At 48.1% G+C, this 15,824-nt stretch overlaps 1 protein-coding gene across 2 annotated transcripts in view; it reads left to right on the forward strand.

The window, feature by feature from the left end:
* Window positions 1-15,824, forward strand: part of RIC1 (RIC1 homolog, RAB6A GEF complex partner 1) — a 143,965-nt gene that overhangs the window by 70,978 nt on the left and 57,163 nt on the right. For both annotated transcript variants that reach the window (XM_040417144.1, XM_040417143.1), the window contains exons 11-12: window positions 1,584-1,727; window positions 3,181-3,384. In XM_040417144.1, the coding sequence (XP_040273078.1) occupies window positions 1,584-1,727; window positions 3,181-3,384 (348 nt within the window). The remainder of the gene's footprint in view (window positions 1-1,583; window positions 1,728-3,180; window positions 3,385-15,824) is intronic.

The raw sequence follows: 15,824 nt of genomic DNA on the forward strand, positions 1-15,824 counted from the left end.
GGGGTCGTCTCTGGGCTGAGGTTATATCATAGGGTGATCTTTAGGGAAAGATCTCCTCAATTTGCAGTGGACTGCGTATTAGCTATATTAATTAGTATTGTCGGATGAACTGATCACTTATCATCTATACTATAGGGTAAAGGTTTTTTAACCAATTATAATAAAGTATCTTGTTTTTAAGGGTTTGTATTTTGCTGGAATTGGAGCTGTTTCACAGGAGTGCGTGAGCGTGATCCTTCGTTCTGGACACTGTTTATCTTGCAGGAGCGCACTGCATTATACTGATTTAAAATGCTTTGTGTCTACATCAGTATAATGCCGTGCACTCCTGCAAGGCGAGCAGTGTCCAGAACGGAGGATCACACTCACAGAGCCCTAAAGGAAATCGGAAATTCAGTGGTAAACGAGGCACAATACCTTGTAGGGCTAGCTAAGCTGAATGTAATGATCGCTAAGTGAAGAGTATCTGTTGCTTCATTCTGGAGAAAAATCACTTTAAATCCATGTGTAAATAAGCAGTTAAGTGCACAGAGCTGACTCTGTGCACCCTGCTCCTCCTGCTTCCTCTGCCAGTGTCTCCCTCCCTCTCTCTCTTTATTGACAGGTGATAAAAGAGATGTCTACATAAGAGAGAGGAGCTGGTAGGGGAAACAGGAGGGGCAAGAGTGCACAGATTGATTTGGGCCCGCCCTCATTGCACTTAACTGCTGATTTTGTATATGGAATAAATGTAGTTTCTTCTGGAATGAAGGAACAGATTGCTAAATGAACAGTATCCCTGCATTCAGCTGAGCTAGCTCTAAGGCATTGTGCTTGGTTTAACAGTGAATTTATTGGTGACGAGCTCCCTTTAATATGATATTAGTGAAATGAACAAGATTGACTGCCTTTTCTTGTGAGGAGTACAGTCTGTCAATCTTGTGTCATCTTGTGTGTGTGTATTCTATATGTACACATGCACACATACATTCATATACGGGGGAGTTTTTTTATAGTTTCAGCATGCTTCCCACATGGCTGTATGGATGGAAGCAGTTGATTTGGATCTCTGGATCAGGAGAAAACGGATGTCAAAAGATATCATGAGATTAAAGGGGTTTTACCATCACATACAATGGGGGCATATCGCTAGGATATGCCTCCATTGTCTGATAAATGCAGGTCCTACCACTGGGACCCGCACCTACAACAAGAATAGAGCGGAGAAATAAATGGAGGGCTCACTGCACAGCCGCCCTCTATTTATTTCAATGGGGCCTCCGAAAATAGCCCCCATAGAAAGAAATTGGGAGCAGGGGCCGCGCGTGCGCAGTGTGCTCCCATTCACTTGTATGGGAGCAGCGCTTGGTGTTGGACGGACCCTGGGAAACCCCGGGTCCTCCAGCCACAGCTCTCTCCGCTCCGTTCTCCTTGTATGTTCGGGTCCCAGAGGTGGGACATGCACCTATCAGACAATGGGGGCGTATCCTAGCGATATGCCCCTATTGTATGTGATGGGTATACCCCTTTAATCTGTGCAACTGTAACTCTGGACTAAAATAAGTGAAACGATAAGTACAATTTAAGTTTATTGTTTGTTGCAGAGCTGGGGACCTGAAGGCTACCACTTATGGGCAATTGCATCAGAGTGTACTGGACATGCGGCAAGTGACAAAACTGTACCCAAGCAGTCTGGAATACTCCAATTTCAGTTTATTAAGAGTGCTCTTACTGTGAACCCATGCATGGTAAGATGTGAGCTACTATGACACTTGCTACAACTGTGACGTGAAACTAGAATTGGTCTTTCTGTTTTTATTTTTTTTGTTTTTTTATTTAATTTCCTCTTGTGGCACTTTTGAGTTACTTCAAGATCTTTACCCATGCCTGAGCACTGCTGTTTACAAGTCCTCAGCCAGAATGAAATTTTCTGTTGTCTGTGTATCAGCAGGGTATGAACAGAAAGCATCATCTTTCCCTTGACTTTTCTGGCAAGCTGCTTGTAGAGCAGTGTTGATTATGTAGGGCAGGGATACTCAACCTGTGGCCCTCCAGCTGTTGTAAAACTACAACTTCCATCATGCCCTGCTGATAGCTGTAGGCTGTCTTGGCATGCTGGGAGTTGTAGTTTTGCAACAGCTGGAGGGCCGCAGGTTGGGCATCCCTGACGTAGGGTATCGCAATGAAACTGCACCCCCTACAGGAAAAAACAAAGCATTGCAGGACAACTGTGATCCACTAACAAACTGATGGTTCCAATTTAAATGGACCTGTAGTTTAGAAACTTTCCTCCTTATTTGGTAGCTGTATGAAGTTCTGTACACATGGGGAATGTTTTTTAGACTCTTGACTTATAAGGGTTTGAGCTGCCATATTTGTACTTTAATAGTAGTGCCACTAAAATAGCATGCTTAGGCTACTTTCACACTAGCGTTCGGGGCTCCGCTTGTGAGTTCCGTTTGAAGGCTCTCACAAGCGGCCCCGAACGGATCCGTCCAGCCCTAATGCATTCTGAGTGGATGCGGATCCGCTCAGAATGCATCAGTCTGGCACCGTTTGTCCTCCGCTCCGCTCAGCAGGCGGACACCTGAACGCTGCTTGCAGCGTTCGGGTGTCCGCCCGGCCGTGCGGAGACAAACGGATCCGTCCAGACTTACAATGTAAGTCAATGGGGACGGATCCGTTTGAAGTTGACACAGTATGGCTCAATTTTCAAACGGATCCGTCCCCCATTGACTTTCAATGTAAAGTCAAAACGGATCCGTTTGCATTATCATGAACAAAAAAAAAATAATATTTTTTTTATTTTTTTTTGTTCATGGTAATGCAAACGGATCCGTTCTGAACGGATCTAAGCGTTTGCATATAGGTGCGGATCCGTCTGTGCAGATACCAGACGGATCCGCACCTAACGCAGGTGTGAAAGTAGCCTTAGTGCACTGCTCAGTATAGATAAGGCTCAAACTAAACATCACACGCTGGCAAATCAGTGTCACGTTTCTTAATGAACAATTTAGATGATGATTTTATTTTTTTAATTGCACCATAATTGCAAGAGAGTCTTCTGCAAAATTGTAACTAATTGGAGCTATTTCTGTTGCACTAAAGCCCCTTTCCCCTAAATATTTCCAGCAACCTTGTATCCTGTATCCAAATGCTGACAAGAATATAAAAGATTAAACCCGTATTTCTCTCTTACAGAGCAACCAAGAGCAAGTTTTGCTTCAAGGAGAAGATCGCCTGTACTTGAACTGCGGGGATGCAACTCAGACACAGCATGTTAGAGGCTCTTCATCACATCCTGAGCACAAGTCTATACGTGACAGAAGTCCGTTCCCTGTAGGAAATGTAGATTCTCAGGGCTTAAGCACTTTACTGGGACATAGACACTGGCACGTTGTGCAGGTACGTGAGAGAACAGTTCACTCTAAAAATTACTGTACCCTAACTTAACCAGTTCAAAACTGGATCATTTACTGCCCTTTCCTGACCAGATGCATTTTCCATTTATGAATTTGTGCATCTTCGAAAGCCATAACTATTTACTGCTCAGTTATTTTTGTCATTTTTGTTTTAATATATATATATATTTTTAATACCCAGCAAAATATTTTTTTTTTTAAAATAAAGTTTTTACATCTTTTTCAAATTTCTTTTTAATAGCTCAAAGGGCAACTAAATATTTTTTTGAAAATGATGCCTCTTTTCTGTTACAGTTTTGATATATGGGATCTGGTCAGTTGGAGCAGGGCTAGAAGCTGCAGTGTGGTCTAGTGGTTGTTTTTTATATGATTTTATTTATTTTGTCTTAAGACCTTTGGGGAGCATTGTAACATTACATTTTCTTATTGTACCTGGGACTGACTTATTAGCCCTATTTTAAGGACTCATATTTTCAGAGGTTTTACAGGTTGTTGAGCCTCACTGCAGAGCTGATCTGGGTCTTCTAAGACTGAGCAGCTCATGCAGTCTTCCACCCACAGCAATCACAAGATCACTAGGACCAGAGCTAGAAGCAGCATTGCCGTCTCTTGATCTGTATAGATGGAACTCATTGAGTGATGGAAAGGGCAGGGGTGGTAAAAAAAAACCACATCTCTGCTTCCCTATGGAAAGTCTGACTGTTACCGACAGCTGGCTCTCTGCTCCAGAGATAGGGCAGCTGCTAACTCTGTAGGGACATTCAGAAACATCCTTGCAGAGCTGAACGTGGACTTCTCAGACATTATAGTCTACTGATGGTCTGCATCTGTGGAAGTATGGTCCATTTGAAGCTTTGTAGTGTAATTGCCTGGAGATTATGTCCTATTTAACTCTTAAGGTGGCTGTACTTAATCCTACTGACACCTCTGATAGCGTCTTATCCCCCTGGGAATCAAATGATTGAGCATGTTGAAATCCAACATGTGCCTGTCTATCCACCTGTCTAGTACACAGTAAATTGTTGGCCAGAAACACAGGCTTTCTATTTTCTGTGTTTCTTTTGAAAAATGCTTGTGCTGTCCTTCCTCAGTATCAATGTTGTATAACGCTTAGAAGAGGAGGGGGTATTTGGAGTTAAAGATTTAACAGTACTGTTTACAAGTTGTGTAACTGAAGCTTGCAGCATTCCTGATTTACTCTAGTTTTTTTTGGCATGGCCCATTACAAAGCCCTCAGTGTGAAAAAAGCCTTTCATCTACAGTGCCTTGAAACAGTATTCATACCGCTTGAACTTTTTAAAAAAATTTCACCTTGCACCCACAAACTTAAATGTATTTTATTGGGAATTTATGTGACAGACCAATACAAAGTAGAAAGTATGTTTGTAGTGAAAAGAAAATGTTACATCATTTTCAAACATTTTATTAAATAAAAACTTGGCAAGGCGTGCATTTGTATATAGCCTCCTTGAGTCTATACTTTTTAGGATCACCTTTCACTGCAAGTCTTTTGGGGTATGTCTCTACCAACTTTGCACATCTAGAGGCTGAAATGTTTGCCCATTTTTTTGTTTACAAAATAGCTGAAGCTCAGTCAGATTGGATGGAGAGCATCTGTGAAGAGCAATTTTCAAGTCTTTCCACAGATTCTCAATGGGATTTAGGTCCAGACTTTGACTGGGCCATGAATATGCTTTCATCTAAACCATTGTACCTGCTGGAAGGTGACCCTCCGCCCCAGTCTAAAGTCATTTGCAGCCTCTACTAGGTTTTCCTCTAGGATTTCCCTGTTTTTAGCTCCAGCCATCTTACCATCAACTCTGACCAGCTTCCCTGTCCTTTCTGAAGAAAAGCTTCTTCACAGCATGATGCTGCCACCACCATGTTTCACGGTGGGAATGGTGTGTTCAGGATAATATGCAGTGTTAGTTTTCCACCACACATATGCGGTCATTTATGAAGCTGAAATATGCCTAACTAACCTTTGCGCCACAATCTGCACTTTTGGGCGGGAAAGGTGACAGGCCAGTAGGCCCATCTCATTTACCATTTTCTATGCCTGTTTCAGGCATAGAAAAAGGTCTAAATGTAAGACAGCTCGGAACCTGGCTTAAATTTAGAAGTGGCGGTGGATCTAAAACGCCAGTCTTAATAAATGACCCCCATAGTATTTTGCATTTAGGCCAAAAAGTTCAACTTTGGTCTCATTTGACCAGAGCACTTTCCTCCATATGTTCCATATGGCTTGTGGCAAACTGCAAAAAATACTTCTTATGGCTTGCTTTCAAAAATGGCTTTCTTCTTGCCACTCTTCCATAAAGGCCAGATTTGTTGAGTACATGACTAATAGTTGTACTGTGGACAGATTCTCCCACCTGAGCTGCTGATCTTTGCAGCTCCTCCAGAGTGACCATGGGTTTCTTGGCTGCTTCTCTAATTAGTGCTTTCCTTGGCTGTCAGTTTAGGTGGATGGCCATGTCTTGGTAGGTTTGCAATTGTGCCATAATCCTTCCATTTTCGGATGATGGATTGAACAGTGCTTCGTGAGATGTTCAGAGCCTGGGATGTTTATTTTTTTTATAACTTAACCCTGATTTACACTTCTCCACAACTTTATCCCTGACCTGTCTGGTGTGTTCCTTTTTGGTTTTTCTGATGCTGTTTGATCACTAATGTTCACTAACAAACCTCTGAGGCCTTCATAGAATGACTGTATTTATAATGAGAATAAATGACACACAGGATGACCTGATTTACTAATTAGGTGACTTTTGAAGGCAATTGGTCATACTGGAATTTGTTTAGGGGTATCAGAGTACAGGGGGCTGAATGCAAATGCACAACATATATTTTCCAGATTTTTATTTATTAAAAATGTTGAAAACAATATATCATTTTCTTTTCACATCACACATACCTGCTACTTTGTGATGGTCTTCCACATAAAATCCCAATAAAATACATTTACGTTTGTGGCTGTAACATGAAAAAATGTGGAAAAGTTAAAGGGGTATGAATAATTTCTCAAGGCACTGTATATTGTAAACTCATGGAGCACAGCCTGGTGTGAAATGCCATATTTGAAAGAGTTTGCATTGCAATGGGTTTCCTAGTGCTGGTGTGTTCTTTCATAGCTGTCATGTCAGAACATTCTGCTGGGCCTGGACTAGTCTAGATGTGCCTGCTGATATCATTTGAATAGGAGGAATGCATAAAATTGTATTCTAGAGTTGACATTTGTTTACATATAGCTGAAGGTGGTGGTTTTATCTGGGATTGTAATGTCAAAACATGTATCAGTTCTCATAAAATGTTGTGTACAGTATAATATATATTTTATATTTATATTATGTTTTGCATGCAGAGGTTGGGTTACATGTTTTGCTGAAGAGTTAAAATACTCTTAGTATACTTGGGAGAGTATTTTCAGCCAGATATGCAATAAAGTGGCAGGTGGCTGTTTGTTTTCCTTTTTGTTTTTTATTTTGCCGTAATTTTCTTTATTCCGGATAATCACTGTATACAAAGAGATATAAACGTGGTAATGCACACACATAGACAAAAGAAAAAAAATAATCAAATCTTTTTCTCTGCACTTGCCTCGAACTTTTATATCTCTCACAAGGCACAGTCAGTGTCCCTATTTTCCCTGGTCTCCGCTCCAGGACTCCCAAAGACCCTCTCAGTTCATTTTCCAAGCAACAAATGATCAAGAGTGAATACTAAAGAAAGCTATAAAATCTCCCATTTCATTTTGGGGCAAATACTTTTCTCGCCCATATTCCTTGGGGGACACAGGAAACCATGGGTATAGCTCTGCTCCCTAGGAGGCGTGACACTAAGCGAAAGCTGTAAGCCCCTCCTCCATCAGCTATACCCTTCAGCCTGGAGAAGAGACTGCCAGTTTTTGCTTAGTGTCCAAGGAGGCAAGACACCCCCTGCTTATGCAGGGTTGTTATCCTATGATTTTTATTTTTTACGTATTTGTTATTTTTAACTCGGTTTTTTTCTACCTACAGGGACAACAGAGGCGCATTGGACCCCTCTGTTTCTCCCGGGGTTGAGTTGCGCCAGTGTCGGTAATTCCGCACTGCCGCCTCCCCCACAGAAGACAAGGTGGACCAGGGCAGCCTCGCTCCCCTGCGTCCCGCCAGCTCAGGGTCGCCCGCACGCCAAGTCCCTCCCCCGGCTTCCTGCCACCGCGGTGCCAGGAGCTGAAGGGGCGACCCCCGCTGGATGGACTGAGGGCGAAGACAGCGTATGGTGAGAGTGGCTGCTCCAGCCTCCCCTTCCTCCCTCCCACCGCTGCTACCAACATGGCCACTGTTACATGACCACTGCTACCCCCCGCCCCCCCCCCCCCCCCCCCCCCCCCGCCCCCCCCCCGCATATCGGGACGTTACCGGGCATAGTGGAGGGCAGTCTATCTGGGCAGGTCCTAGAACGCTGCCTTACAGGGGACGGCTGCAGACGTGCAAGCCGTCTGCTACATCTAGGCGCGGTGGGAGCCGTTTTTCCTGGCATGAACGGCGCCATGTCATGGCCGGCACTTCAACATCCTTGGGGGTTAAAATCATTTTGCCGCGCGCGCGGCTCTGCTCGGCTTCAGCGCGGCAGAGGGGGGGCGGAGCTTCCTTACACATTCAGCTCCGTGCTGCTGCGCTCCGCTACTTCCGGGTTCATCTCTCTGCCGTGCGATACTGAAGCCTTTCAGCTCCGTGCTGCTGCCTCTCCTCCACAGCCTCCTCAGTCTGTTCCCCTTACAGCTGCCGCTTGTATCATCGGGTCTGGTAGGACTGTTTAACCCCCTCCGTGCCACAGTACTGTTGCTTTAAAGTGCAACATCTTTCCACCATGTCAGACCCTTCTGCAGCCGCCAAGCCATGGTACCATGCCTGTACCGCTTGTAGGGAACCCTTTCCCCGGGGGCAGTCTGATCCGCACTGTACTGCATGCCGAGCTCCACCGCAGCCTCAGTCCGCCCGCTGTGTCGCTCCCTGCTTCCTCTGACCCGCCTGACTGGGCTAGATCCCTGTCCCAGGCCGTGGAAAGCCTCACTCATGTCGTGGGCCGCCTAATAGACAGGCCACCTACCCCGCAGGGACGCCACTCTGACTGTCGCGCCCTCCGGGTCCACTGCTTCTGCCGCTGCAGCGGGTTCATCCTCTCCTAGTGGACCCCTCCCGAGCTAGGCACTCTCAGAAGCGTATTAGAGTAGAGCGAGCCTCCTCCTCGGATGCCTCCCTCTCCCCGCCACGCTGTGCGCACCCAGACGAGCCTCTCCTCTCCAAAGGATTCGCTCTCTGAAGGTGAATTGGCGGCTTCAGATTTGGAAATGGACTCGGCCCTGCCGTCCAAGCTAGCCTCAGCGATGGGTCAACTCATCTCTGATATACGTGACACCTTTAAGGTGCAGGATGACCCCCCTAGCTCGGACGCAGCTAGCGTCTCCTTTATCAGACCCAGGCAGGCCTCAAAAGTCTTTCCAATCCACTCTGATTTCTCCTCCGTGGTGTCTAAGGCTTGGGCTCGCCCGGACGCCCGTTTTGTCAACCCAAAGAAGCTGGACATTTGCTATCCTTTTCCAGCCGATGTCGTGGCCACCTGGTCTTCCCCACCCAAGGTAGACCCCCCTGTGGCCCGGCTGTCAAAGAACACGGCCATCCCTGTTCCCGACGGGTCCTCTCTTCAGTCAGCGGAGGACCGTCGCATGGAGACCCTGTCCAAGGGCATTTTTGCTGCCTCCGGTTCTGCCCTCAGACCGGTTTTTGCCTCTGCTTGGGCAGGGAAAGCAATCTCTGCTTGGGGTACGCAGCTGGAACAGGAGTTGGACTCGGACATCCCCATCCAGGACCTACGTTCCTTGGCCCAGCTTATTATTCGGGCCGGGAATTTTGTCTGTGAGGCCTCCCTTGATGCGGGAGCCCTTATTGCGCGCTCCTCCGCCCTGGCAGTTGCCGTCAGGAGGGAGCTCTGGCTGAAGGTCTGGAAAGCGGACGCTGCCTCCAAACGTTCCTTGGCGGGGCTACCGTTTGCGGGTTCCCGCCTTTTCGGGGTCCGCTTAGACGAACTTATTTCAGAGGCCGGGGTGGTAAAAGCACCCATCTTCCTCAACCCCAAGCCAGGGGCGCCCCCCGCGGACGCCCTGGTGCGTCTCGTTTTCGGTCCTCCGCAGGGCCTCTGGGGCTCCCACCACAGCTGCCGCTTCGGCTCCTCCCAGGACAAGCGTAGGAAGCCGTTTTTTCGGGCGCAGCCCTCCTGGCGCAAGCCGCAGGCTGCCCGCACACCCGCAGCAAAACAGTCCTCTGCCTGAAGGCCCCCCACCCGGGTGGGTGGGGGCCGGCTCCTCCTTTTCAAGGACGTCTGGATGGCTCACGTCTCCGACGCCTGGGCCCTCGAAATTGTGTCCTCCGGATACAAAATCGAATTTGCATCCTTCCCTCCGGATCGGTTCTTTCGCTCCCGCCCCTCGCGAGACCCGAAAGAACGCGGCCGCGTTCTCCGCGGCCGTTCAAGCTTTACTGGACAGGGGGGTGATTACCCCCGTTCCTCTAGAGGAAAGATTCCAAGGGTTCTACTCGAACCTCTTTGTAGTTCCCAAGAAGGGAGGTTCGGTGCGGCCCATTTTGGACCTCAAAAAGCTCAAACCGTTTTCTCCTCCTTCGACGGTTTCGGATGGAGTCCCTCCGCTCCGCGGTGGCTTCCCTGGAGCAGGGAGATTTCATGTCTTCCATCGATATACAGGATGCCTACCTCCATGTTCCGGTAGCCCAGTGTCACCATCGCTTCCTTCGATTCGCCGTGGGGGACCTCCACTTCCAATTTGTCGCCCTTCCCTTTGGACTGGCAACAGCCCCCCGGGTGTTCACCAAGGTCCGGGCCCGGTTTTAGCCTTACTCCGTTCCAGGGGTGTTTTTCTGCTACCGTACTTGGACGATATCCTCATCAAGGCTCCGTCCCCTTTCTCAAGCGGTTGCCAGCGTGGATCTCACTCTAGAGGACTCTGGCGAGGTTTGGGTTGGGTCATCAACTTCCCCAAGTCCTCCCTTCCCCCCTCCAGACAACTGGTCTTCCTGGGGATGCTTTTAGACACGGGAGCGGCGGAGGTACGTCTTCCCTCGGAAAAAACGTCTGATCCCTCCGTGGGGCGGTTCGGGGTCTCCTTCTCCACCGTCGACCGTCCTTCCGCTTCTGCATGCGGGTATTGGGGCAGATGGTGCCTGCTCGAGGCGATCCCATTTGCGCAGTTTCACTCCCGCCCTCTCCAACGGGCGATCCTCTCCTCCTGGGACAAATCGCCCGCAGTCTCTGGATCATCCCTTCCATCTGTCGCCTCCGGTGCGGTCATCTCTCCGCTGGTGGTTACAGTCCCCTCTTCTGGGCAGGTCCTTTCTGCCACTCAACTGGTTGGTGGTTACAACCGATGCCAGTCTCTCGGGCTGGGAGGCGTGTTTCCTCCCCGATCCGTCCAGGGCATTTGGTCTCCATCGGAGTCCAAACTCTCGATCAATGTCCTGGAACTGAGAGCGGCCCTTCTGTCTCTACGACACTGGACTCATCTGCTGAAGGGTCATCCAGTTTGTGTACAATCAGACAACGCCACGGCCGTGGCGTACATAAACCACCAGGGGGGCACTCGCAGCGCTGCAGCGATGCGGGAGGTCACCAGCATTCTCCGTTGGGCGGAAGCCCACGTCCCGGCCCTATCTGCAATTTTTAATTCCAGGGGTGGACAAATTGGGCGGCGGACTTCCTCAGTCGCACCACCGTCGACCCCGGCGAGTGGTCTCTTCACCCGGAGGTATTCGAGGCCATTTGCCTTCGTTGGGGCATTCCGGACGTGGACCTCATGGCCTCAAAATTCAATCACAAGGTCCCCGCCTATCTGTCCAGGGCCAGGGATCCGGGAGCTTGCGGAGCCGACGCCCTCGTTCTTCCTTGGCGAGGCTTCGCGCGCCCATACATATTCCCTCCCATCCCTATCCTGCCAAGGTCCTTCGGAAGATCGCGGCGGAAGGCGTCTCGGTGATTCTGGTCGCTCCGGACTGGCCCCGCCGGTCTTGGTATGCCGACCTCATGCTGCTCCTGGCAGACGCGCCTGGCCACTGCCCGCCAGGGAAGATCTTCTCTCTCAGGGACCGATCTTCCCACCCGCGTTTTAGGGTCCCTACGTTGACGGCGTGGTTGTTGAGACCACCGTCCTGACCACGTAGGGGTTTTTCTGCGGATGTCGTCCGCACCATGATCCGCGCCCGTAAGCCGTCCTCTTCTAGGATCTATTATAGGACCTGGAGGACTTTTTTGGGGTTCTGTGCCGATCTGGGGATTCCTCCGCTCCGCTTTTTCTCTCCCCACCGTTTTGTCCTTCCTGCAGAGCGGACTGGGCCAAGGTCTAGGCCTTAGTTCTTTGAAGGGTCAGGTATCTGCGCTGTCCATTTTGTTTCAGCGCCCACTGGCCCCCCTTGGTCCTGTCAAGACCTTCTTCAGGGCGTGGCTCACGCGGTTCCCCCCGTATCGCCCTCCGGTACGCCCTGGGACCTGAACCTGGTTCTCTCAGCGCTCCAGGCTTCTCTCTTTCGAGCCTCTGCGGACGGTTTCCCTTGCGACTTCTGTCCTGCAAGGTTATTTTCCTTGTAGCCATCACCTCTCTTCGGAGGGTGTCCGAATTGGCTGCACTCTCCTGTCTGGAACCTTTCCTAGTGTTCCACCAGGACAAGGTGGTTCTTCGTCCGGTCCTTCCTTCCTTCCTAAGGTGGTCTCCGCCTTTCATCTGAACAGAGGACATCGTTCTCCCCCTCTTTGTGTCCTTCCCTTCCCCATCCGCGGGAGAGGAAGCTTCATCGCCTGGACGTTGTCAGGGCGCTCAAGATTTACCTGGAAGTAACCAGCTCTTTCAGGCATACTGACTCGCTCTTTGTGGTCCCGGAAGGGTCGCGCAGAGGGATGGCGGCATCCAAAGTTGCTATCGCTCGTTTTGTCAAGATGGCTGTTACTGAGGCTTATCTCGCCAAGGGCAGGGTTCCTCCCCTTGGTGTTACCGCTCACTCCACTAGAGCGGTCGGGGCATCCTGGGCTCAGAGAAATCGGGCTTCTTCGGAGCAGATTTGCAAGGCGGCCACTTGGTCCTCCTTGCACACCTTCACCAAGTTCTACAGGGTGCATACTCATGCGTCGGCTGACGCTGCTTTAGGCCGTCTGGTGTTGCAGGCGGCAGTTGATTGATGCCCTCTGGCGTTGGTTGAGTTTGTTCTGGTCCCTCCCTTCTGGGACTGCTCTGGAACGTCCATGGTTTCCTGTGTCCCCCAAGGAATATGGGCGAGAAAAGGAGACTTTTGTATTACTTACCAGTAAAGTCTCTTTCTCGCTCTTCCTTGGGGACACAGCACCCGCCCTTCATTGGGTTACAGTTGTGGTTCCGGCTTGGTTGCCCCCGTTGGGGCTCGACAGTTCTTTTTCCGGTTGGTGGTTATCTTTCACTACTTGGACACGCAACTGGCAGTCTCTTCTCCAGGCTGAAGGGTATAGCTGATGGAGGAGGGGCTTACAGCTTTCGCTTAGTGTCACGCCTCCTAGGGAGCAGAGCTATACCCATGGTTTCCTGTGTCCCCCAAGGAAGAGCGAGAAAGAGACTTTACTGGTAAGTAATACAAAAGTCTCCTTTTCAATAAAACCATTTGCTGAGAAATCTTTGTTTGGAAGATCTGAAATATAAAGAACAATATCTGTAAGTACAAAATCTTTGTGATTTGTTTCACCACTTGGTGGATTCCCGACACCATTGGTGTAAACCAGTTCTTCAAAGGACATTTCTTTGCTACCATCAGTACCAAATGTCCTATTCTAGGGATAGGGTGGGCACTCTGTTTTGAGCCCTTTGGTATAAAACCATGGTCTCTTGAATCGGGCCCTGAAAATTACATATTTTCTTCAACAGTATACACACCTCTTCCCAGAACAATGTCAGTTTAGGGCATAGCCAAAAGCCATGCCATGCTCATAATTTTGATGAGATGAGAGCGACTGAGAACTGATAAAGGCAGGTGATGCCATCTTTCTAATTCCCCTTTGATTTTCTTAATTAATGCCTAATAGTTCAGATTATACATGGAATGTGGCATCCTCCTTATTTTAATCCCTAGATATGTATAGGTAATCTTAAATTGTGATTTCCAGTTTTTCGAATCTGACTAGGTCCCCTTGAGCAACAAGGGTAACAATTCACTTTTGGATACGTTTACTTTATATCCTGATTAAGTACCAAAATGTGTTCATTCTTTAATGATACCATCTACGACCTCTGGAGGTTATTAAGAAAATGTATAATATCATCTGCAAACAAAGTCGCTTTTACCTGGCACTTACCCACCATAATGCCCTCAAATAGATCTGAGGCGCATAGGAATCTAGCCAGAGGCTCAATGGCCACGTTGAACAGTGAAAGGGAAAGAGGACATCCCTGACTAATTCCTTTCTGCAAGACAAACAGGTTAGATATATATCCCTGTGTACATATTCTCACCCTTGGATTTTTATACAGCCCTGCCAGATATGTCCTAAAGGCCCCCCCACATCCCAAATGTATCCAGGACTGACTACAGCCACCCCAACCTCAGATATCAAAGGCTCTTTCAGCATCTAGTGTGAGGAGGGCTGGAGCCTCACGGCCCTGTGGGCTCAAACACACCCGATCTAATATCATCAATACTGTTTGAATGTTACTCACCGCTGACCGCCTCTTGATAAAGCCTGATTGTACAGGAGAGATCAAACTTGGCAGAATGCAGGCTGGCCTATCTGCAAGCTACTTAGACATTATTTTCGTGTTGACGTTTATTAAGGATTTTAGGCAGTAGGACCCAGGGTCCAAAAGATCCTTACTGAGTTTTGGCAATAACTTTATGTAAAATGTATTGGCTCTATCAGGGACCTCCTCCCCTTCCCCAATGCTCGGATCGCACGTGACGGGTTCTCCGGGGTGACGTCAGTGTTTAGATAAGTTACCGGTAATTGTTCATATGAAATGCTAGTAAGTGTTGTTTGGCTTAGTAAAGTGTCTCTCAAGGTCTTCACTTCTCTATCCCTGTATAGCATCTCAAAGAAAGTGGCCAGTATTGTATTAATATCCGTCGGGTCAGTCTTTGTCATGCCATCCTGGGTCCTAATCTTTGATATGTGGTGTATCGGTTGCCTGCCTCTTTTCTTATTCGCAAGTAATTTCCCTGATTTGTTACCAAACCTATTTAAATAGGCTTCAGAAGCTGTCATATAGTACCTCTCCTTTTCTGCCGTATATTTCTGAAAGTCCCGCTTTGCTAGCTGACATTTCGATTTATGAGCCAGTGTGGGATCCCTCACAAATCGAATATAGGCCTGTCTAACCTTACAACTGGCTGCTTTTTAAGTTCTAATGGGCTTATCTCTTCTTACTTTTCACAGAAGCAAGTATTCAACACCTCATTACCAATTTGGCTGTTTCCCAGTAGAGCCCTAATTCCTGGCTATGGACCCTAATGTCCCCAACAAATTCTATCCACAATCCCCTGAGGATCTTACAAAACTCTTCTTCCACAGTAAGGCATGATGCAAACCTCCTCTAGGGCAGTGATGGCTAACCTCCGGCACTCCAGCTGTGGTAAAACTATGACTCCCAGCATGCTCCATTCATTTCTATGGAGTTCTGAGAACAGCCAAGCAAGGGGGCGTCATGGGAGTCGTAGTCTTACCACAGCTGGAGTGCCAGAGGTTAGCCATCACTGCTCTAGGGGATGAATCACATATGTCTAGTAACACTGGGTCATGGCCAGATAGAACTAAGTCACCAAAATCTGCCAATAACACTCTTGACTGAAGAAGGGGAGACACAACAGATAATCCAAACGCGACCTGGGTTTCTGGGAGTGCGAATACAATAGACACCCACCAAGCATTCACAAGGCCCATTGAGGCAAGCATTGGAGCCAGTACTTTATCGCCATGTCCCTAAGATATAGTCAGAGAATGTGGATAGCGCCTATCTTCTGCCCTACTCACCACAGCATTGAAATCCCCCCTCCCCCCCCCCCCCCCCCCCCCTACTATCTTTAGTGGTGTCTGATCTACTAATAGCATAGTCTCTAATCTTGCGGGGCTCTGATCTGTTACCATGACAGCCTGGGGACTGGATGAGGCACAGCTCGGCAAGGAGTGCATCATAATGCCATTCACCCTAATAGAATAGATCTATACATACGGCCGTGTGCATGAGCCCTAAGATTTAAGAGGTAAAAAAAAAATATATATTTTAAAAATGACCCCACTTCACAATTTTACACATAAAAATATATAAACCTGAAAAAAATAAACATCTTGTGTAACGCTGTTTCCAAAAAAATTCGAGCGCCGTGAATACCGTAACAGAAAAAAATTCAAACACACGATTTGCCA

This window comes from Bufo bufo, chromosome 2 (assembly GCF_905171765.1).
Source record: "Bufo bufo chromosome 2, aBufBuf1.1, whole genome shotgun sequence".
NCBI lineage: Eukaryota > Metazoa > Chordata > Amphibia > Anura > Bufonidae > Bufo > Bufo bufo.